Source organism: Panthera pardus, unplaced genomic scaffold (assembly GCF_024362965.1).
Source record: "Panthera pardus isolate Hobbes unplaced genomic scaffold, ASM2436296v1 HiC_scaffold_6, whole genome shotgun sequence".
Taxonomy (NCBI): domain Eukaryota; kingdom Metazoa; phylum Chordata; class Mammalia; order Carnivora; family Felidae; genus Panthera; species Panthera pardus.
Window position 1 is genome coordinate 2,652,801 of NW_026526991.1, and position 25,139 is coordinate 2,677,939.

The 25,139-nt window shown below is 35.8% G+C and overlaps 1 protein-coding gene across 2 annotated transcripts in view; it reads right to left on the reverse strand.

The window, feature by feature from the left end:
* Positions 1-650: 650 nt before the first annotated feature.
* ST13 (ST13 Hsp70 interacting protein) overlaps positions 651-25,139 on the reverse strand; it is a 31,549-nt gene continuing 7,060 nt past the window's right edge. Inside the window, exons 3-12 of one of the 2 annotated variants that reach the window (XM_019446984.2) lie at positions 24,171-24,246; positions 21,831-21,901; positions 17,725-17,791; positions 12,676-12,760; positions 12,210-12,320; positions 8,579-8,681; positions 6,898-7,014; positions 5,599-5,647; positions 3,058-3,191; positions 651-2,036 (exon numbers count right to left, since the gene is read on the reverse strand). In XM_019446984.2, the coding sequence (XP_019302529.1) occupies positions 1,908-2,036; positions 3,058-3,191; positions 5,599-5,647; positions 6,898-7,014; positions 8,579-8,681; positions 12,210-12,320; positions 12,676-12,760; positions 17,725-17,791; positions 21,831-21,901; positions 24,171-24,246 (942 nt within the window). In that variant the 3' untranslated portion in view covers positions 651-1,907. The remainder of the gene's footprint in view (positions 2,037-3,057; positions 3,192-5,598; positions 5,648-6,897; positions 7,015-8,578; positions 8,682-12,209; positions 12,321-12,675; positions 12,761-17,724; positions 17,792-21,830; positions 21,902-24,170; positions 24,247-25,139) is intronic. The other variant, XM_019446985.2, reaches the window with a different exon arrangement.

Below are 25,139 nucleotides of genomic sequence, written 5' to 3' on the forward strand. Positions count from 1 at the left end.
GGTACTATTTGCAATGTTAGAATGTATTTAAGTAATATATAATTAAGTAAATCAAACAAGGAACCCAAAAGGAACGGGTCTTCTTGAGTTATTCACAGCACACATTAGAAATTTTGAGAGAACACACATTAACAACAACAAAAAAACACTGGCAAGCTCAAACGCAAGTTTATATGCTGAGTATTTTTAAAGGGTTTAAAAAGCATGCTCAGTTAGCATACAGCCTTTTCTCACTTATATAACAGATGCATTACCGTTTGTGTACAGCAAACGATGAGAACCTGAATCAAGTCACTTATGACTCCAGAAATGTGCTATTTCAGAAATGTATTCCATGAAATTTTTTTACTGGCTCCTACCACTGATTCTTCAAATAAGCAAAGTACAGAGGGTCTCATCCCTTGAAACTGTTTTTAAACACCTGCCACTTTAAATTGAAAGATAGGTAGAAACCTAGCAATTCCTGGTACAGTGCCTGGACTTAATTAATGTAAGAGTTGAATGTACAGCAGAAAATCTATCATTTCTTTATCCTTGAAGAGAGGGAGGGAGAAAAAGGAGAGGTGGGGATATGGTGCACTACTTAAGAGATGAATAGCAGTACAAGGACTCATAATAATACCATCAACTCCACAATGAAGAACCATGGATCTCATCAATTTTATAATTCATGTTGGACCAAAAAGTTTAGTTCCCCTGTAGTGTATCAATGAAGTCAAACCTCATGCTTTCCAAAATATGAAGACAAATAAGGTAAGATAAACTCCAATTGCAATAGGGATTTCCTAAGTAGAGAACTGAACACAAAGGGAATCCCTCCTCCCAACATCTTTTGATATAAGCTTTCACTGAAGTGAAAACCTAACACTTAAATATGAAATCTGTTGGCCAAGTAAGAAACTACAGCTGCTATGGATATTACCTTCCATAATCATTATATGTATTACATATTAAATTAAACCCAGCATTACATATGCTTGCACAATTATGCTGTGAATGATATTAGTGATGGTGCCAGTGAAAAAGGACAATCTTTAGCCCAAAAAGAATAAGGGGATGGGGAGGCGAAAACAAGTAGAAAACACACAATGAGATGGGCCATTTTCTGACTAGGAAAGGTCATTCTAAACACAGAAATACAAAAAGAAAAGTATACCCTTATTTCCCGTGTGGAAATAATACGAAACATTTATTTTCTGTATCACACAAGAACACAGCTAAGTAATCCAACTCTACTGCAGCATTATAAAAATCATCCCTTCACCACAGTGTAAGATTTAAATGCATCTGCACAAGTGTGCATGCTATATTAAAGGAGAAAGGTTGCTGCTGCCCTGCCAAGAACTTCCGGCCCCTATCCAGGTCCTACTGCAATACTGGTGGTCCCAATGGTTTTATTGAAATAAATCATGTTTAAAAAATAAAGCATTTAAAAAGACAAGTCAAAATGCCTCAGTAACCATATACCCAACTCAAACTTAATCTATTTAAATGTTATATTTGCCTCTCGCTAATAAGCCTTTATTTCAAACTGAGCAATAAATCTTCCATACTGAAGTATCTTCCTTGCCCAATTAATCCAAAGGAAAAAAACTGAAATGATTAGTAAAGAAAAATGTAGGGATTAACACACCCTTTTAATATGTTTTTAAATATTTTTAAGGTTTAAAAAGTGTTTAAAGTTTGTAATTCCTAGTAGGAAAACATCATCTGAATGAAAACCCTAATGGCAAACCACTGAAAAATGTCTCAGTTGTATGTGGGGCAGAGGGGTAGGGATTATCTTCACAGCACCCCAGCTTTCTCCATGAGAAGGTCAGAGGTACACTGGTTTGTATTATTGCGACATCCAATAGGTGATCGAAGTTGCTTTTCCTTCAGCAAGGGCTTTATTTGTCAGAAAGGCATTATGCTTGACCTCCAAATTTGGCTGACAATTTACTGATGAGATTCATAACCTTTGGGTTACTCTGATATTTTGACATATTTGCTGGGTTCTGGGCCACATCCTGGAAGGCCACCATAACTTCTGGATCCTGAAAAAAAAAAAAAGGTAATGTGTTTTTTTTTTAGCGTTTAAAAGAGTTCTGTGGTTTAACATTTATTATCCTAAATCTTATCTCTTTATTTAAACTTGACAATTTTGTCAGAGACAAGTTAAATGGAATTTTGGACAAGTTCCCGAAGTATAAATATTATTAATGTGCACTTCAAAGTCAAACACCAATTATATCACTTTAACTAGATAATGAAAAAAAGCATACACAATTTTGATTAAAAGGACGACTAAATTAGGGATGATTGGGTGGTTCAGTTAAGCATCTGATTCTTGACCTTGGCTCATGTCATATTCTCACAGTTTGTGGGATCGAGCCCCATGTCAAGCTGCGTGCTCTCCCTCTCTTTCTGTCCCTCTCCTGCTCGTGCGCGTGCTCTCTCTCTCTCTCTCTCACTCAAAATAAACTAAGGGTGCCTGGGTGGTTCAGTTGGTTAAGCATCCGATTTCTGCTCAGGTCATGATCTTGCAGTTCATGAGTTTGAGCCCCACGTTGGGCTCTGTGCTGACAGCTCAGAGCCTGGAGTGTACTTCGGATTCTGTGTCTCCCTCTCTGACCCCCCCTCGTTCATGCTGTCTTTCTCTGTCTCAAAAATAAATATTAAAAAAAAAAAAAATTTTTTTTTTTTTTTAAAAAAGGACAACTGAACTACTAAATTCTACTCATGAAACCAGTATTACATATAACACTATATGTTAACTAACTAGAATTTAAATAAAAACTTGAAATATAAATAAGTAAAGACATCTGGATATAATCAAACTATTACAGACTAATAGTATTATAGAACCGTATTACAAACTATACTACAAACTATTATTTTTAATAACTTAAGCTACTCATTCTGAAATAAAAAATGAACAGTAGAACTGTGTAATGAGCTATGTGGTAATTCTGACAAGTAAAACATGTCTAACATAGTAACCTTTGTCTCTACTTAGAATTAATAAAAGAAATACCTTAGGGATACAAGGCCCAACTTTGTTCTTCCAAGTCTTACCTGCATGGCTGCGAGAACCTCTGGGTCACTAAGAATTTCATTGAGCCCAGGCATTCCTGCCATTCCAGGCATTCCCCCCGCCATTCCAGGCATGCCTCCAGGAAAATTACCAGGCATTCCCCCAGGAAAGCCACCTGCAAGAATAAATGAAGTAGCTGCAAGACACCAGCCATATTCTTTCTCAAGTAGTGACAGCACACTATTTCCTTCCAATGAAAATCACACACACTCACAAGTACATGCAAAAAGAACAAGGGGGCTACTAGCCACAAAGTAGTCTTAACATTCTAACTGGATCCAAATGAGAATTTTACCTTCAAATTTTCTCCTAAAAAATAAGGCTGTAAATCAACTTTACTACCTTTTGCATTTAGTTTTTCCTAGTAATTAAAACTGTTAAAGAAAGAAACTAATCTTAGCTAAAACAGTCCCTGGAATTACAAATAAAGTCATCTCAGTCATCTTATTTTCTCTTTTTAATACTATGTGTTTCAATTCCAAGTTCTAATTTGTTAGACTTTAGTTGTTTCTGTTTAAACTGTATTCCTGTAGAGCATTCTTTCAAGAACTAAATGAAATGCTTGTTTTAAAAAGCTGTGGATTTCTATCTCCACCATAGACACGATCAAAATCTGTGCAAGTGAAAATCTGCATTTTTAACAAGCACTCCTGGTATTTCTTCTTTACACTGAGGACAATACTCTAGCAAAAAAAATTTCATTCTCCCAGTATATTTTTAGATTATAAACACAAATTATCTTCTACTCAGTTGTTCACTACATACACCTTTTATGTCCACCGGGGAGATATTATGAAATCACAATTATACCAACATAGACATCTATAAGGGAATACACTTTACATTAATGTATCTTACAGATCAAGGGTGACTACACATAAGCCATCATAAAGAAAAAACACAAAGAACGAAGTCATTTCCTCCTGGCTCAACAATTTAAAACATTCCCATAAGTAGCTAATAATCACAGGTAAGAGAATCTACGAAGCTGGAAAAAAACTACTAGCTTCTCTTGATGCCCCTACTCACTGAAAAAGTAGTTTCTATCCATAAAAAAAATAACTGGTCCAGCACAAAAAGAGTTAACCGGCCTGCTTGTGAAATCTAGACAATAAAATCCACATAATAAAAAAGTAATCTCTAGTACTAATCTACACTAGTGGTTTTCTTCTAAAGCAAAGATACTGGATATAAAATTATTTACATTTTAAGCAGAACGTAAGCTATGAACTGCATTTTCTTGCTTTTTCTTCAAACAGAAAGTCATCCCCAATAGATGTTCTTTCTTTTTACTTGCTTGGCACATGACCTTTCAGAATAAAGGCTATCTTTTCTAGCCTGTGACCATGGAACTTAAGTTGCAGCCAGTGGCATACACCCATTAGGGGGTGTGTAGCTGCCTCCGTAAACCTTTCAGAGAAAGCTGGTTACTATTAAAACAGCTGAAGGCAGCAGATTCCCCATTAGAATTACAAACTTTAAAAAAATCTCTTCCTGGTTTTTAAATTTCACACTGTCTCATTCAGGAAGTATTCAAAAATTGTTCCTGCAGTGCCTTTTTAACTGTTCTTCTACCTGTATCATATAGGCTAGGCCTCTGCTATCATTGAAGACTTTGTCCCTGTAGTAATTTCTAATCATTTGACATTTACAAAAAAGAGCTTATATTATTTTTACACTTGACTCAAAATATTTTTTATGAATAATTTCATACAGTGCTTTTACCTAGTCTCTCGTGAATATCAACATTTAACAGAATAAAATCCAATTGTGATAATTTAGAAATATTTAGAATATTGGGGCGCCTGGGTGGCTCAGTCGGTTAAGCATCCGACTTCGCCTCAGGTCATGATCTCGCGGTCTGTGAGTTCGAGCCCCACATCAGGCTCTGTGCTAACAGCTCAGAGTCTGGAGCCTGTTTCGGATTCTGTGTCTCCCTTTCTCTCTGACCCTCCCCCGTTCATGCTGTCTCTCCCTGTCTCAAAAATAAATAAACGTTAAAAAAAAAAAAAAAATTAAAAAAAAAATATTTAGAATACATCATAATCAACTCTTACTCCATCTCTTAAAGTACAATGTTCATATCTCAATAAATGTTAGCTGCTCTGGGGTGGGTGCCTGGGTGGCTCAATTAAGTGTCTGACTCTCAATTTCGGGGCTCAGCTCATGATCTCACCAGTTGTGAGATCAAGCCTTACCTCAGGCTCTGTCCTGGGTGTGGAATCTGCTTACGATTCTCTTTCCCGTTCCCACCTCTCCTCACATGAGCGTGCATGGGTACTCTCTTAAAAAATATATATATACTGCTCAAAGTGTGAGGAAAATAATTAATATAATATTATTTCCACTAATATAACATTTTTAAATGAGAATGAAACTTTCTAGAGGCTAACATTCTAAAGACTTTTGTCAGTATTTCAGGGACTAATAGTACTAAATATAATAGACCTATTTGAGCCCCAATTCAGAATATTTTCCGATTATTTACAATACTAATAGTTTTAAATTTTCTTTAAAAATACCTGGGAAAGAGCCATACTGAGCTCCTGATTGTCGTCTGGCTTCTTCCTCCTTTAATACAAAGAAAGAAAGAAATTATATAATGGGGGTGGTGGTGGTGGTAGTGGTTACGAGTCTGCAAAACCATGCAAAAAACTGTAAAATCAGCTAGTTTGAGGAATGACAAGTTTCAAATGGCAATATTGGACTAAAGAACATGCCCCATCCGCCTCTCCAAAATTTTCTAGCTAGGTTGTAAGGAGCTTTACTTTTAGTAGAGCTGTCTAGTGTTTTACCTCTACTTGGGGTAGGAAAAAAAACACCTAACAACTGGAAAGCAATACAGTACGGACTGACGTCTGTCCATGCTTATGCAAAGTGTAACTTCTTAACGTTAAAACTCTAAAATGAAAGCACATGGTTAAATGATGAAGACTGCCAATGGCTTTTGTTTCTCAGGTTCGTCTTTTCCATACTCTCTCCACATAACTTAATACTACCAGAATTTTACTGATTTGTTTTTGCAATTTCCAACAAAGAAAATACAAATTTTCCTCATAACCAATCATAAAGTCATCAAGGATATATAACTGTAGAAATTTTTTGACGACTACAAACTGTAATCCTAAAAATTAAGCATGATGCTTTAAAAGCATTTATTATTGTGTTAAATTATTTATTAAATTCAATTATAAATTAGTGTTATTAATTTTGTTAAATATTAATATTTAATATTAAGTGATGAAAAATTAGGATGTCATGTTACGTAATTATAACATAGCTTTACATCCTTTTATTCAAAACTGTTGGAAATAACTAGATGGAAGATGATAACATCAAATGCAAAAAGCTAATATAGAAAAACTAAGAGAAACAAGAACAGTAGGAATATTGTGGACAAATTACGAGTAACTTTTATCTAAGTTTTAGGACTTTGTAACTAAAAATAAAAAATAGTCTATTTTAAATAGCTATGAATCCACACTGGAACAGGAGGAATCGTAAAACAACAAATCAGGGAAAGCATCCACAAGAAATCAAATAATACTGACAAGTTTTAATTACCCGACCCCCCCAAAAAAAAAAAAATCCCTAATTTTAGGAGGACACAACATGAATATAAACTGGGGATGTATAAGCTCACTTAAGAATTTAAGGACAAAAGATATCCCTACAAATTAGATAAGAAGGAAGGAAAACTCTCTATAAGTAGTATCAGCCTACAGAACTGCAGCCAGCATTAAGAGCCAAGAATCAGAATGATATCCTAAAACTCTAATCTACTGTATTTCCCTTTGATGGTCTAGCTACGGAAACTTTACCCTCTGGGCTCTCTCATGTTCTTCCCGAGCCTTCTTAACCCTTTCTATTCTTTCTTTGATCTCTCGTTCTTCACGTTTTCGCTCATACTTTCTCCGATGTTCAGCAATTTTCTGGGCCTACGGAAAAAAAAAACACACACAGAAAAATGTTTCCTTTAAGAGCTGAGTAAGTGCAACCCAACCACCAGTTTCGTTAAAGAATCATTTTTCTTTGTGGAGAAGTGTTAAATTCAACACACAGTTCTGAATGACAGATTTACCTTGTAAGAAAATACCTTACATACTCAGACTTTAACAAGTCCACTGTGAAATAAAGGAAAGAGGATGAGATTCTAAGTTAGAAAGTTTATAAATTTCAAACAAGTAACTACTCAAGGATGACAATTAGGTTTCCAATTGCACAATTCTTGCCTGATGCTTGCCATGGCAAGGTAGAGACTGAGAATATACACACCAGTTATTTGTGACAGTCTAACTATACTTAAGTTTTCGCATCCATAAACTGAGGGGATGGTGGGCAGGAGAAGAGAAATACTGAAGTCTTATAGAATGCTGTAAAGATTAAGAGAAAATATACGTACCAGGCACTAGCACATAGCCTGGGCCAAATATTTGGAATCTATTATTTATTCAGAAAACAAATTTGAAGTCATATTCAATTGTTACTTCCGTTTGTTTATGATTATTTTTTAAGAATCTTGGGGTGCCTACATGGCTCAAGTGGTTAAGCATCCGACTTCAGCTCAGGTCATGATCTCACAGTTCCTGATTTCGAGCCCCATGTTGGGCATTGGGCTGACAGCTCAGAGCCTGGAGCCTGCTTCAGATTCTGTGTCTCCCTCTCCCTCTGTTCCTCCCCTGCTAGCACTCTGTCTCAAAAATAAATAAACATTAAAAAAAAAAAAAATTAAAGAATCTCATGTTCTACGGGTGCCTGGGTGGCTCAGGAGGTAGAGCATCTGATTCTTGATTTTGGCTCAGCTCATGATCCCCTGGGTCATGGGATCAAGCCCCATGTCAGGTTCCGTGCTGAGCATGGAGGTTGCTTAAGATTCTATCTCAAAAAAAATTAAAAATAAATAAAAATTAAAAATAAAAGCAGGCTCTGTGCTTATAGCAGAGGCCGATGCAGGGCTCGAACCCACGAACCATGATATCATGACCTGAGCTGAAGTCTGATATTTAACCCACTGAGCCACCTGGGCACCCCTTAAAAGAATTATCTTAACAATTGTCTTTTTAAAACACAATCATTTTAGTTTTTGGATTTAATATTATTTTTAAAAGGATGAAACTTGCTACTTCCACAAGGTCCTCAAGCTTTATACAGGGCTGCATATACCTACAACATAAAAAGACCGGACAAAACCTTGGGTCACATTTTACAGGTTTTCTATTTTTTTCCTTGCTATAAACTTGATGCCCCCTTTCCCATTTCTAATTTTCAGCCTATTGCAGGCATGCAAACCAAAGTAACAGTTTGCTTTAATACAGCAAGAGAAATAAAGGCATGACAACCTAATGACATTTCCAGAGGTGAGCATAAACTTCAGTGAACAGATGAAAACATCCAAATGTCTGTTTCTTTGTATGTTCCACAGGTAAATTATTGCAAGGGGCTGAGTACTAGAGCCACAGGGCATCACAGTTAACGACATTCCCTTTCTGTACTTTAACATACCCTTGGCTGAACTTCTTTCAACATTGCACTAGCATCTTCATCATAATCCAGTTTACAAGCAAGGGCAAGATCATGTGCTGCTTCTTCCCAATGGCCCAGAAGTCTGAAACAGATTAAATTCATTTTATACATATCCACTTATGTGGCATGGTGTCTTTCTTGTTAAAAAAAAAAAGTTACCGAACAAATTTAAAATTAAATATCTGAAGTATAAATTTTCACAAACCAATTCAATTACCATGTTCTACTCTATAAAAACTTGCAAATTTAATTTCCTCTTTGGTAACTATAAAGCTGCTCTTCTAAAAGATACTTTAAACTTTAAAAAATTACTTTAATTCAAAATATTGTAAAATTTTTCAAATTATGTAGAGCTACAATTTTCAAATTTGAAATTCTGATTTCAACTCCTTAAAAATGGAATTAACATAATGTATATTTAGTATGCTATAAAGGCAGAAGAGAAACAATACATGTGTACACATTTTATTGAGAGGAGAAACAAAAGATTGTGGGAGAAGGTAAGAATGGAGTAGAGGGGTAACAACAGAAATGACTTTTCTGGGTATACCTGTTAACTCAGTTTTGACTCTTTAAACACAGAAGGGTTTTATACATGCAAACTATGAAAATTAAAGACAGAAAAGACAGAAATAAAGTAACCCCAAAACCTGACCACAAACAGAGAAAAACAAACAAACAAAAAAACCCAGCTGTTTATCACACAGAGCATACAGCATACAGAAAAGTCAAATAACTTTTAAAACAGTATTTTGAGGGGCACCTGGGTGGCTCAGTTGGTGGGCGTCCAACTTTGACTCAGGTCATGAGTTCAAGCCCCGAGTCAGACTCTGCGCCAACAGCCCAGAGCCTGGAGTTTGCTTCAGATTGTGTCTCCCTCTCTCTCTGCCCCACCCCCACTTACACCCTCTGAAAAATAAACATTAAAAAAAAATTTTTTTAAACAGCATTTTGACTATGTATCTTAACTGGGATATATTCTAAGGATAAAAACTGCAACAGACACAAAAACTTTCAACTTTGCTTAGGGAGTATAAAATTGTTAAGGTAGGACTGTAAAAACAATTTTATGTATGTTATTGAATAACAAGTAAACACATTACAGATAAGGATTTTCAGTCTAAGAGAATAGTGTCAAAAATGCATGGTACAAAAACAGACATTCAGATCAATGGAACAGAATACAGAACCCAGAAATGGACCCACAAACATATGGCCAACTAATCTTTGAAAAAGCAGGAAAGAATATCCAACGGAATAAAGACAGTCTCTTCAGCAAGTGGTGCTGGGAAAACTGGACAGCGACATGCAGAAGAATGAACCTGGACCACTTTCTTACACCATCCACAAAAAGAAACTCAAAATGGATGAAAGACCTCAATGTAAGACAGGAAGCCATCAAAATCCTCAAGGAGAAATCAGGCAAAAACCTCTTTGATCTTGGCCGCAGCAACTTCTTACTCAACACGTCTCCAGAGGCAAGGGAAACAAAAGCAAAAATGAACTATTGGGACCTCATCAAAATAAAAAGCTTCTTCTGCACAGTGAAGGAAACAATCAGCAAAACTAAAAGGCAACTCACGGAATGGGAGAAGATATTTGCAAATGACATATCAGATAAAGGGTTAGTATCCAAAATCTATAAAGAACTTATCAAATTCAACATCCAAAAAACAAATAATCCAGTGAAGAAATGGGCAAAAGACATGAATAGACACTTCTCCAAAGAAGACATCCAGATGGCCAACCAGCACATGAAAAAATGCTCAACATCACCCATCATCAGGGAAATACAAATCAAAACCACAATGAGGTACCACCTCACACCTGTCAGAATGGCTAACATTCACAACTTGGGCAACAACAGATGTTGGCGAGGATGCAGAGAAAGAGGATCTCTTTTGCAATGCTGGTGGGAATGCAAACTGGTGCAGCCACTCTGGAAAACAGCATGGAGGTTCCTCAAAAAATTAAAAATACAACTACCCTACGACCCAGCAATTCCACTACTAGGTATTTATCCAAGGGATACAGGTGTGCTGTTTCGAAGGGACACATGCACCCAATGTTTATAGTAGCACTATCAACAATAGCCAAAGTATGGAAAGAGCCCAAATGTCCATCAATGGATGAATGGCTAAAGATGTGGGGTGTGTGTGTGTCTGTGTGTCTGTGTGTGTATACATACACACACACACATATATACATATACACACATACATACATATATACAATGGAGTATCACTTGGCAATCAAAAAGAATGAAATCTTGCCATTTGCAACAATGTGGGTGGAACTGGAGGGTATTATGCTAAGTGAAATTAGTCAGGGAAAGACAAATATATGACTTCACTCATATGAGGACTTTAAGATAGAAAACAGATAAACGTAAGGGAAGGGAAGCAAAAATAATATAAAAACAGGGAGGGGGACAAAACATAAGAGACTCTTAAACATGGAGAACAAACAGAGGGTTGCTGGAGGGGTTGTGGGAGGGGAGATGGGATAAATGCATAAGGGGCATTAAGGAACCTACTCCTGAAATCATTGTTGCACTATATGCTAACTTGGATGTAAATTTAAAAAATAAATTTTAAAAACGCAAAATAAAAGGGAAAACATTTAATATTGAATTTTAATTGAAAATATCAGTATAAACTCAAGGTTTCATAACTTTTTTCCTTAAAATCATTATTTAAAAAATGTTTTTCTAACTCTGTTCAAATGAAATGACAGAAATAATGCTATCCCAGAGGCAATGAACATATTTAGTGGCCAAACTTTACTTTCTGTAAACATTATCCTCACAAAAATGAACCCTAGTTTCTTGGAGAAATGGTTTCTTCTGAGTCTAGGACAAGCAAAACAGGAGATGAGCCCATGCTACCTTGTACCATAAAGCAAAGAAATGCTCAAAGATTACTGGGCTCTCAAGAGGATCAACAGCAATACATGAACTTTTTGACTCCCAGAGCACTAATTCTAATCTTTTACCTTTATCTTTGACGTGCATCTTCATAATCACCAGAGCTTTTTTGAGTACCTAATACAGTTGTCCCATGCATATCCATTTTCATTCCCATCCACACTTGGAGTACAACACCCTTCTAATCCACATAAGATGTAAATGTCATTGGACATCTCATCCCCAAGCCACAAATACTCACTTGTATAACATTAAGTTTTGTTTCCAGGAAATGATGACTAATCTAGGATAAATTCACTTCTTTATTTTCCCCTTTTTCTGATTTTCAGGTGACCTGTAAGTAACTAAAGTAGTTTGAGGCTAAGGAATTCCTTCTTTTACAACATATTGTTTAACGTTAGGTTACAGAATTAAAAGAAAATTTGTAAGGCCATGTTCTTTTTTAGAAATAATTTTGATCCTTACCTTAAATTTGACTATATGTAGTCAAAAACTGTAAAACAATGGTTTTCTTTGAAGAAATAAAATGAATTTTTATTTGTTCCTTATAGTCCCTCAATTATTATCGAGCACATATTATCTTGAAATTAAATCCTTAGGCAACTTCGTTTTGCTTTAAAGGCATATTAAAACATCAGATTTAAATTTTAGAAGTTCTGAAAATAATGAAATTCCATTATTTACCGGTGTGCTTTCCCTCGCCACTTGTAAGGCTGAGCTGAATCAGGATTTATTTCAATAGCTCTGTCACAGTCTCGGATGGCAGCATTTGGCTTCTGTAATTTGATGAAGACACTAAAAAAGAAGTGTAACATTAAAAAGTATTTATTTTGGGGCGCCTGGTTGGCTCAGTCAGTTGAGCGTCTGACTCTTGATTTCGGTTCAAGTCATGATCTCACAGTTGTGAGATCAAGCCCCACGTTGGGCTCTGTGCTGAGAGTGGAGCCTGCTTTGGATTCTCTCCTCTCTCCCTTTCTCTGCCCCTCCCCTGCGCATGGGCATGCTCTCTCAAAAGAAACAAACATTAAAAAAAAGTATTCATTTCGAACAATAACACCTTTGAGATAGTCACAGAAGCAATTCTATTGAAATCAATGAGCAGGAATTATTCACAGCAGAAAGGGATGCTTTTTTTGTTTAGACCTCTCACCTGGCTCTCTTGGCATACAGAATGGCCAAGCGAGGATTCAGCTTGATGGCATCCGTGAACAAGTCAATGGCTTTCTGTAGTTCACCTAAAGTAAAACAGGTTGAGAAATAAAGAATATCTCCCATTCTTAGTAGGACTCATGAGTTTTTTTTAAAGAAAAAAAATAAAAGGATAAAATTAAACTTACAAAGAAAAAAGTACTCATAGTAAATTTACAGGGTTGATTAAAAATACTATTTGAATTCACAGGAATGATATAAAAATTCAAGAAAACCAGAACTCATGCAAAGTCCTTAACTCACATTTTAAATTCATTTACTGTGTATCCTATTCACATAGTTAGTTAGCTTCTTTGTGTATTAGTGCCTTCAGTGAAGTCATTCAACAAATAAAACACACTATACAATTAGAATAAGTCTTTACACAAAGTTTAATTTTGGGGCATAGGAAACATGGGGAGGGAAGACAAACACAGAGTTTTAAAGGTAATGTCACAGTTCACTTTGGAAAATACATTTACCCAGCTAGTAAATGTGTAAAGAAAGAACTTTAACAGAACTCCTAAACAATGCAGAAGAATGTGGAATGTCATCAGTTACTACTGCAGATGTCTATGACAAATTATTACGCTTGGAGGTCTAATAAGTAATTCACAGCTACCATGTTCAAAACTGAACTGTTAACTCTGACCCCATCTCTAAAATCCACTTCTCTAAAAATAAGTAAATAAATAAATAAAAACAAAATCCATTTCTCATCCTTATATTATCAACTAAATATGTGGTTCTTTCATTCACTCTAGTTTAGAGGTCAGCAAACTTTTCTGGAAAGGGCCACATAAAAATTATTTTTGCAATCATCAACTATTCAATTCTGCTGTTGTAGTTGCAGACAACACATAAACAAATGCATGTAGTTATGTTGTTCCATTACATTTTTATAAAAATAGGAGGCTATAGTTTGGCTAATTCGTCATCTACCTCATGCCCCAAATCTTGGGAGTCATTCTCAACTCCCCAATCTAAAACTGTTTTTACTGATTGCTATGACAAAAAAGTAAGAACTGTAGAAAAACAGATGTGGAACGGGAAATGAGGGTGGCAGTGTTCAATACGAATCCAAGATTCGAAAAGCTATTTAGTGCCCAAATATATACATCGCTTATTAGAAAACAAATATTACGTAAGAATAAGATTAAATGTATTTTTTCAATTTGTGTATACGATTTTCCAATCACTAACTTGTTATGACACAGATACTTATTAAATTATTTGGACCTAACTACATTATAAATGGAACTCTTAGCCATTTCTTTTGGCCTAAAAGGTATGTTCAAGTCATGACAGTAAGGACACTAGGAACAGAGAAAGTCTGAGACTCTTTGCCCTAATCCAAGCCATCATCATTAGCCACTTGGATTATCAAATATGACTTGATTTCTTGCATTCCCTCTGTAGTATCATGACAATGCACTTTATATCTGCTGTGAGGAGCCGGAGAACCCCATCTTCTGTGCTCAAGGATACACTTCACAAGCGGCTCCCAGCTAATGTTAATGACTAAATAACAGCAAGGACACCAAGACTGGCCCATTATTGTGAGACTGTTAACTCCTCTATTGGACAACTCTGGCTTGCCAAGACGTTTTAGAAACACACCCATAGAGGATTGTGTTTCTCTCCCACACAGGGATAAACACACAACTCTCTCACTGCCTTCCAAACTCCTCTGGCTCTCCCCACTCCCATTTTCCCTCTCAGGTATTTTCTTAGATTTCTGGCACATCAACACATTTTGGCTTCTTCTTCTACAATGAACATACCCTTATTTGCCCCTATAACCTCATTTACATAAAAGAGCAAGAATAATCCTTTTCAAAAGTAAATACATCTCACAATGAAGCTCTCCTACTCAAAAACAAAAACCCCTACCCACAACACCTCAATAGCTTCCCAATCATCCTTAAGGATAAAATTGTTAAGTCCTCAGTCTAACCTACAAAGTGTAGTGATCTATCTTCCCCACCACCTTCCCACCACCCATCTCCCACTACTCCAAAGCGCTTCTATGACCTCAACTCCACCTGCCATTCTTACCCCTTCACTCGCCTCGCTCCAGCTACAAGGCCCTTCTGTTATGCTCTCCCAGTTAGCCTCTGTACTTGTTCTTCACCTGTCTCAAAGGCTCTTCCTCACATTGCTTACTCACTTCATCATATACTTTTCTGACCACCCTTTGCAAAACATAGCTTTCATCAGTGACTATTTTTTTACTCAGCTCTATTTTTCTTCAACACGCTTATTACCACCCAACATTAAATTACAATTTGGTTTTGTTCCCCAGTAATATATGAGGTTCAAAGGAAAAAAACGTGGTCTCTTTTGTTTTTCTCACTGTATATCTAGCATCTAAAACACTGCCTAGGGCGCCTGGGTGGCTCAGTTGGTTGAGGGTCTGACTTCAGCTCAGGTCATCTCACGGTTTGTGAGTTTGAGCCCCGTGTCGGGCTCTGTCCTGACAGCTCAGAGTCTGGAACCTGCTTCGGATCCTGTGACTCCCTCTCTCTTTGCCACTCCGACGCTCGCCCTCTGTCTCTCAAAAATGAGTAAATATAAAATAATCTGAAAAATAAAAAATAAAACACTGACTAGAGGGGTGCCTGGGCGGCCCACTCTGTTGAGCGTGTGACTTCGGCTCAGGTCATAATATCTCAAGGCTAGTGGGTTCAAGTCCCCAATCAGGCTTTGCACTAAAAGCACAGAGCCTGCTTCAGATTCTCTATCTCCCTCTCTCTCTGCCCCTCCCCCACTCATGCTCATTCTCTCAAAAATAAATATTAAGAAAATAAAATAAAAACACTGCCTAGAACATGCTAAGCTTTAAATATATTAAACAGAAAAGCATAATAAAAGTAACATAATAACGTGACAGCTAAAAACACTTACTAAGATCTTAAATTCAGTAAGAATACTGACACTTTAGAAATACCAGTAACTTGGGGAGCCTGGGTGGCTCAGTTGGTTGAGGGTCTGACTTCAGCTCAGGTCATGATCTCACGGTTCGTGAGTTTGAGCCCCGCATCGGGCTCACTGCTGTCAGCTTAGAGTCCACTTCGGATCCTATGTCCCCATCTCTCTCTGCCCCTCCCCTGCTCATGCTTTCTCTCAAAAATGAATAAACATAAAAAAAAAAAAAATACCAGTACCTTAATAAGAATGGTACCAGATACTATTCTAGGCATAATACACATATTTATTCCTCAATATACTATGTAGGTACATTATCCTTATCGTACAAAGGAGGGAACAGAAGCAGAGACAAAGAGTAACTTCTCTAAGTTTGCCTAGCTAGTAAGTGCCAGAACTGGGATTCAAAACCCAGGCACTCTGGCTTCCTAAGTTCAGTGTTTAATTATATTCCTGTCTCTCCAACCCCACGCAGGGCCTGAATCTACAATCCCAGGCTTAGAATACTAATGTTTTATCCCTCTAAGATATACTATAAAATTACATTTATTCTAAAACTAGAACTAGGTTAAATTTACACATGAATACAGCTTGGAAAGAAATGTGGAAAAACAAGAACATGACTTATCAGGTAGTGGCAGCAGCTTCATTTTATTAAAAATTGCTAAGGCAATAATAAGAAAACAAATTTAAGAAATATAAAACAATATGCCAAAATAAGTGACAAAAATAATAAATGAATTGGTTATCATGGCACAGTAAGATCCTGCACAAGTCAAAACCCTTCTGCGACCTCAGATTATTCATTAACCTGTAAAATGGGAGTAGTATGAGGTTTTAATGAAATAATGCACATTAAATACAATAAAACTGTCAGGTAGGTAGAAAGCACAAAATAAATGTTGGATAAATAGACATTAGGTAGTAGTAAAATTAAAAGATTAGTGTGGAAAAGGAGTGGTCAGGAAGAGAAGTGGCTGAGATCAATTGATGGGTATGAATTAAAGCAGAAATAGGTGAAGAAGAGCTTTAGAGAGAAGCAGCAGAGCACAAGTGTAGGAACATTCTAGGACAGCAAGGTCTGGCTGTAATGAGAGGTTAATATTCAAAAAGAAGAGAACAAGGCTGGGAAGGCAAAATATGGGATCTGACTCTAGCAGGTTTAATGCCTTGATGAAGATCTTCAGAAAGTGTGCAAAAAGCTAGTCAGAGGTTACAAGCAAAGGAATTTGTGGAAATAAAAAGCGGTTCTAAGAAAGAATAATCTAGGGACAGTGAACAGAAAGGAATAAAGGAACTAGACATTTAAGGTAGGCAAATTATTGAGGCTAATGCAATGGCATAAACATGTGAAAATGACCTAAACTAAGAAGGTGGTGAGATCACAAAAAAAAGAAAGCGAATACATTTGCCAACTTGGAATAGCAATCAACGCTAAACTCCTCAAGTTCGGTCATCTTCTAATTCTACAGGCGGAAGTCCAAACACACTCCAGCAACAGACAGCAACAGCTCCACCACAATGGCATTGTGACACACTAACACACAGCTATGGAAGGGTCTGCATAGTACCCAAGAAATGATTTGTTTTTATAAATCATAACTGATTAAATATTATGCTTAATACTACCAGCACTCTCCCACTTTGAAAGGATTTTCTGAAGAGGATCTAACATGCAAAGATTAGAATAAGAATGTTATTATCCTATGGACATCATTTGCCAAGGGTGTTGCTGTGTCAAAAGTTAAGAGCCACTGTGCTGCTACTACTACCCCCCCTTTTTTTTTTAAGACTTTTGCCTCTTCTCAGTATAGAAACACAAGGATATAGCTGGTAAAGGAGTCTTTGAGTCACAGAAAGATGCGTCCAATGCCCTGAGGCAAGGTAATTGATACCTGAGTGGTTTCAGCCTCTTTATCAAAGGGGAAGGGGTGGGTAGAGAATAGGACGCTTACTTTCTTCTCCAGTACAAGATACTCAGCAAATTTAAGTTCCCTTCCACTGTTCCACTATTTTAACAGCTGCTGCAGGGAAAAAGAGAATATATAGAAATATAGCAAAGACGAAAAAAAAAATCACTCACCATCATTTAGGGCATCAATGGCAGCCACTTTTTTATCATTTGCCTGATCCATCATTTCCTCGGTTATCTAGGGGGAAATCGTAGGTCAACTTAGAAGTAACAGAGAAAGCAAAGAGAAGGAAGCAGCTTGGGCTTTCTTAGGGATGGGGAGATATAACCCTCATTTTCACTCATTCTTCTCTTGTTTCCAGGGAACAAAGAGGATAACTATGGTAAGTGTTTAGTAAGAAATTACACAGGATGAGCTTTAATCTTTCATAATGAACAATAAATTGCACTCCCTACCTTTACTTTAGACATCACCTTTGTGTCCCTCCATCCCAACCAACCTAAGCAAGATGTTCCTGCCCTGGTCTTATCAACTCCTTTCTAGTTATTCACAAATACTAAAACTCAATCTCCTCATAAAGATGTAACTAAGTCCTGTTATACTTGAATTTTAAGTGAAATGTCTCATCCTTTTGTTCGAACAAAGACCTACAGAGTACCTATACTGTACAGAATACAAGATGTTGACAGTACAATGATCATTACTAACAAAAACTTATAGCAAACATCCTACCTAAATGGAAAATGGTTATTTCTTTTAAAAAAGGCAAAAAGATTCGTTCCACCATTAACCACTGTGTAAAATATTACTGCTGCTGGCTAGTTCATTAAGAAAATGACTTGACAGGTTTAAGAATTGGAAGGAAACACCAAGCTGTCTTCATATTTAACTAGAAAACCCAATAGAACTGACAGGTTGTTAGATCTACTAAGACAATTCAATAAAGTCCTTAGAAACACAGAAACAACATAAAAAAATAAGAGTTCCTCCACATCAGCAAAAATCAATTACAAAACTGGACAGAACAGGATACCATTCTAAGAACATGTAAGACTTTCAAGGGGAGAAAAAGTAAAATTCTATTAAAGAACACAAGATGTATACCATGTTCATGGGGAAAAAAAAAATTTTTTTTTAAAGTAGGCTACACGCCGAGCATGGCGCCCAACATGGGGCTTGAACTTATGACACTGAGATTAAGACCTGAGCTGAGATCAAGAGTCAGAGGCTTAACTGACTGAGCCACCCAGGTGCCCCAAGAAAAAATTTTTTGAATACTTCAACCGAACCGCAAGTTACTCAGTAAATTCAAAGTAATTCCAACAAAAACTCCTACAAGTTTAAAAATCTTTTTCAAACAAAGAACAAAAAAGAACAAAGACACACTTTACCAGATAGTCAGACATCCTACAAATCCAGAATAATTAAAAAAGAAAAAAAAGACAACTCAGTTTATGGCAACATGGTACACATAAAACCCTGAATAAATGTAAAAGTCATCTTTGACATAAGAATGTAGAAATCCTCAAAGAACAAGATTAAATGAAGACTTGAAATCCAGTAAGGTAGCCAAGTACTCCATCTGCTTTCACCCCTTCAGCAGGTGTCAAACCTGGTGATCTCACAATTCTGTTTTTGAAGGTAGTGGACACATGAAAGAAAATCTAGATTCAGGTGAAGAGAATACATGTTGTCTAATCAGATACCCTCCAATAAATCTGGAATCCCACCCACATGCCTATACCTGCAAGAATAGCAAACCCAAAATAAATTGGTCCCAATGAAAGGAACAGCCAAGTAGAAAGAAAAAGAAACTCCCCTGTAAACTTATAATGATAAGCCAGAGTTTCTGGTGGAATTCACATTACTTGTATAGTTACACAAACAACAGAAAAACCATGCTGAGATTTTAAAGTGGTCCTTGACTTGGTACCTCCAATCCAGAGTCTTGATGGAAGCAAACACTTCCCTCTTTGGAGGAATACACCTTCTACCCAGGCCCCAAAAACTTTTCCACAGGTGAAATGTCAAAGAACTCATGGTCAAGATATCAACACATAAGTACACACAGTCAAAATATCCATACACACACAAACCATCCACAAATAAATGAGCAAGAGTCAGGAAAAGTAAAAGAATAAGGCCAGTAAGAGTTTGATAAAGATTTTAATGTGTTTAAGAAAACAGAGGCACATTTTGAAAATGAGTAAGGAAAAAGTGACTTATAAATAACCAAGTGTACTTCAAAATGAATCAAAGCAAAACATAAAGATGAAAAACACAAGCATTCAAATTCAAACATCAACAGCATACATCATTCAGCAGTGATAAAGAGATGAAACTTAATAGTGAAAAAATCTAATACATATCTAACTAGGGCTCCAGAATGACAGTAGAGAGAATGGGGAAGAGGCGATATTTGAAAGGTATTAGTTGGAATGTTCCAGAACTAAGAAAGTTAACCCTAGAATTTAAAATCCCCAACAGGGGCCCCCGGGTGGCTCAGTCGATCAACTGTCCAACTTTGGCTCAGATTGTGATCTCACAGTTCACAAGTTCAAGTCCCATGTCGGTCTCTGTGCTGACAGCTCAGAGCCTGGAGTCTGCTTCAGATTCTGCGTCTCCCTCTCTCTCTGCCCCTCCCTCACTTTCTCTCTCTCAAAATAAAAGCATTAGAAAACTTTTTTTAAATGCCCAATATATCCCAAGTAGCACAAATGAAGTATTATAAACCTAAATACCTGAAAGTGACACGACATCATCAATAAATAAAATCCATAATTTAAAAAATTCCTTTTACAAAGAATGACAAAAAGTACCTATATTTGTTCTTAAAGATGCACACAGCTTTACGGAGAAAATGCTAAAAAATTACTTAAAAACATTAGAAAAGACCTAAAAAATTAGATACAGATTCATGGGTAGTTAATCTCAATAGTGAACTGTATCTTCTCCTAACTTGATTTAGATTTAATGCAATTCTAAATCAATTAGATTTGGGGTGGGGGGATGACACTTGATAATATTCTAAAATTTATATGGAAAAAGAAAGGCCAACAAAACAGCCAAAATATTCCTAGACCGCTGGGGGTCCTTACCCTAAGGTTAAGGTAAGACAATGTGTCATCAGCACACAGAAAAAAATCAGACAAGAACACAGCACCAGAAGTGGCTCACACTACATGAAACAGTGCATTTTGGCACTGGTGGGGAAAGAAATTCTTTAATAGCGCTGACAGGTAGATTAAAGGTGAAAGGTTAACATAAAGTTTTCAAAAGGGAAAAATATATTACAGTAATTATAACCTTGAGATAATAAAGCATGATATATAAGAGAATTATCAATTTAAGAGAAAAGATTGTTTGTTAAAACATAAAAAATACAAGTCACAAACTAGCAGAAAATATGTAAAATACATATAAATGACAAATTGTTAGTCTCTAGAATATAAAATGAACTATAAATCGGTATGAAAAAGGCAAACCAGAAGAAAAATGGGAAAAGTCAAAATAGGACTTCACAAATACCTGTGAATGAATGACTAATAAACATTAGAACATGCTCAACTTTATTAGAAATCAGAAAAACTCCAATTGAAAGCCACAAGGGCATACCATTTCATACCTGGCAGAGATGAAATCTGATAGTATCAAGTGTTGGCGAGGAAATGGACCAAGCTTCTAAACCACAATTACTGTATTTCAGTGTTTCTCAAGCCTTTCTCATTATCAAACCCCAAAGAACCATTTGAGACATTTTTTAATACTCCCCCACTCCATTTTAATACCACACAGATATACCACATGTATGTTATGACCCTCTGGAAGACCACTAACCATTGTAATATGTAAGTTTTTTTTTTTTGTAAGCTCCCCTCCAAAGAACCAATTTTCACCACCTTGAGGGTAACACTGTACCCGTTGTGACAAAATCACTTTGGAAGCCAATTTAATATTAGATATCCCATTAATAAGTAATTCCATTTGTAAATGTAAATGTTAGGTGAACTTAAAGAGCAGTCAAACCAGATGCAAATTGAAAAAGCAGATAAACGACAAATAACAAAGATTTCAAAGATTGTTAGAGTATGATTACAAATAATGGGAATTTCTACAAATGTTTTAAGTACTAAAATAAAATGCTTTCCTAAATGCCTTAAGTTAGAGAAAGATTTAGCATGTGATTTTCCTGGCAGAATTACATCATAAAAGTCACTGCGATAGGTGGGACCTTTACATTCCTTACGACAAGCAGAAAATAAGCCACTGGACTCACCTCTACATTTTCATCTCCCATTTCTTGAGGGGCATCAGTATCTGGTTCAATCACACCTTCATTGTCAATTTCTGCCAAAGTTAAAAAAATGATAGTAAGACCTGTGATGCCCCACATAGCAGCCACCAGCCACATAAGACTATTAAAAACTAATGAACTATGGCTACTGCAACTGATAAGCTAAGTATTTTACTTTATGTTAATTTATTTAAACATATTAGGGAAATAAAAATATCTCCTTATTAAATACTACTGTATTGTTTTGTTAAAATTATATTTCATTTTAACTGTTGCATCACCAGAGGTATTTATCATTATCTTATCCTAGAAACGTCGGCAAGTGCAGTTTCTAGTATTACACACACACTCCACTGACTTTGTGTCAAAATGATTCCATTCAAATATTTTATTCTACACATCAATGTACTCTAATGTTTTAAAAAATATTTTATGCAGATAGCACAAATTATAATAATGATGTAAATCATAATGAAGTATTTACTTTTTAAATAAATTTTAATTTTAAAATAAAGGCACCCTGCTAATGCAGACTCAAATGCCAAAGCTAGCACTGTAACCAAAACAGTAAATAAGAGGTATGTCATAGATTTCATGACAACTGTAATTTGTTACAGCAAAGCAAAACAAAATAACTGCTCTATATAAAAAACTTTTCAAAATAATGGGCATTAAGAGACATTTTTAGCAAACAGAGCAAATTTAATGTTTCCTGTTGTCAAAAAAGAATGAAACTGAAATTAGCTACCTGAAGTCAGAATTATCTCAAACAAAAACATTTTAGTCAATTTTTAATGGTAACTGAGCCTGTCACTTTGCCTAATCATAAAACAGCTTAATTCATACAAAAAAAAAAAAAAAAAAAAAAAAAAAAAAAAGAAGGAAAAGCTTTTGGATGAAGTTGGTTAAGACATTATTATACTAATGGAAATTTTTAGAAAATTACAAGACTAAAAAAGATATTTCACAAAAAGTGAAAGATCTTCAACTAAGCCTCCAAACAAGAAGCCCTTTCTAACAGTACCAAAGTTCACTTGGTTCAAAATTTGAAAAATTACAAGTACTCTTCTTTAGCTTTTAGACAGATTCTATGAGTTAGGAGACTGCCCATTTAGTATCTGGGATATGTGTTTATAGTTTCAAAGGACTTCCAAATTTAGGAAGAGACTTTTTGTCAGTTTGCAGCCTAAAAAAAAAGCCCAAACAGAAAAAACCAAACTAATGGCATATCATCTCTTCTAAAAGGAACAAGTTTTGGGGCGCCTGGGTGGCTCAGTCGGTTAAGCGGCCGACTTTGGCTCAGGTCATGATCTCGCGGTCCGTGAGTTCGAGCCCCGCGTCGGGCTCTGTGCTGACAGCTCAGAGCCTGAAGCCTGTTTCAGATTCTGTGTCTCCCTCTCTCTGACCCTCCCCCATTCATGCTCTGTCTCTCTCTGTCTCAAAAATAAATAAACGTTAAAAAAAAATTTTTAAAAAATTAAAAAAAAAAAAAAAAATAAAAGGAACAAGTTTTATCAGTGTGTGTACAAGTACAAATAGGAAAATTATTTTTTGGTATTTGATTCAGTTATTGAAAAACTTAAAAACAATTTTTATCTTATCACTGGATCTTATCAAAAAAAATTTTTTAAGTTCATTTATTTTTGAGAAAGACAGAGACAGTGTAAGCAGGGAAAGGAAAGAGAGAGAGGGGGAGAGAATCCCAAATAGGCTCCATGCTGTTAGCAGAGCCTGATGCAGAACTCAACTCATTAAACTGTGAAATCCTGACCTGAGCCAAAGGCTTAACCAACTGAGCCACCCAGGGGCCCTTGGAAAACTTTTACCAAAAAAAAAAAAAAACAAAAAAACAAAAAACAAAAAACAAAGGGGGGGGGGGGGAACTTTTACATATATTTAAAACTTGGGTATGTTACCCAACTTTTTCAACTACAAATTTCATTAAATTTGAATATAGATCAAATATTTCCAAGAAAAATATAACCTCTAATATCTGCATTGAAATGTGCTGTAAAGATAAAAATACACTCTGGATTTTGAGACGTCGTATGATAAAAAGGAAGATATTTCACTAATAATTTCTCCATATTGATTACATGTTGAAATGCTAACATTTTAGGTTTGTTAGTTTAGATACATTTATTTGAATTTCATCTGTTTACTTTTTAATTTTTTTTAAATGGCTACTAAAAATTTCATTTCATATGTAGCTCAGCTACATTACATTTCTATTAGATAGCCCTGATTTAGTCCATTTAGTAAAAATCAGCACCGGATCTTATCATGAGGTTATCAAATACAAACTAACTACTACCTCCTCACCTAGATCACTTTCCTCACTTGATGGTTCGTCTGTCTTTATGTTTTCCTCCGCCTTCTTACTATCTGTTTTTTCTTCCTAGCAAAGGGAAGGCAAACAACGCTTTCAGTATTTAATAACACACCCAATATATACACACTAATTTATAAAAACTTATATGTAAACTGTTCACATCCGTTGTTATTTCAGTTGTTAATGCTCCCTTTCTTGTTCTGTTTTGGTAAACTTTAGTTCTGTTTTCATTTCTTTTTAAATCAAATATAGGTCCAATCCTTCATCCAAACATTTTAGACGAGTTTTAGAATTTAAAAAATACTGCGTTATAGAAGCTAATACAAATGCATATCCCACAGTTATGTTACACCCTCAACAGGCACTGTGGTCTACAACTCTCCATAATCAACACATTACTTCTGCAAAAGAAAGTCTGAGCATTCATAATAAGTGGGATAAAGACTATAAATAGCCTCACATCTGTTTAGATTATGCTTTACACCCAAACAAACTTACTAAAAATCTTCACAATTTCAAGGGTTTTTGAGTTTGGAATTCCAAATAAGGAGCAATGGAACTATAATACACAAATGATGAGAATTCAAAGAATTTCAAAGTGCACATGACGAAAACCAAATTTCTTTCCCATTCTGTAAGTAACCGCTGTGATTTCTGGCATATCCCATTAGATATTCTCAATGCATATATATAAGACAGCTCTGCACTTTGACCTTTCCATTTAATGATGCTGTGTATCGTAGGCAATAGATCACAATCAGCACACCCCGGTCTATTCATACAATTGTATTAGTAAAATTACATAACCAGTTATTTAGGTTTCTCTTTGTAATTCTTAAAAATTGGAATCAAAGCCCTACCTTATTACAAAATATATGTTGAGACTACCATATGCAAGGTGTCAGATGCTTTAGCATATACACTGAATAAGACCAGTTAGAATTCCAAATCAGAATATT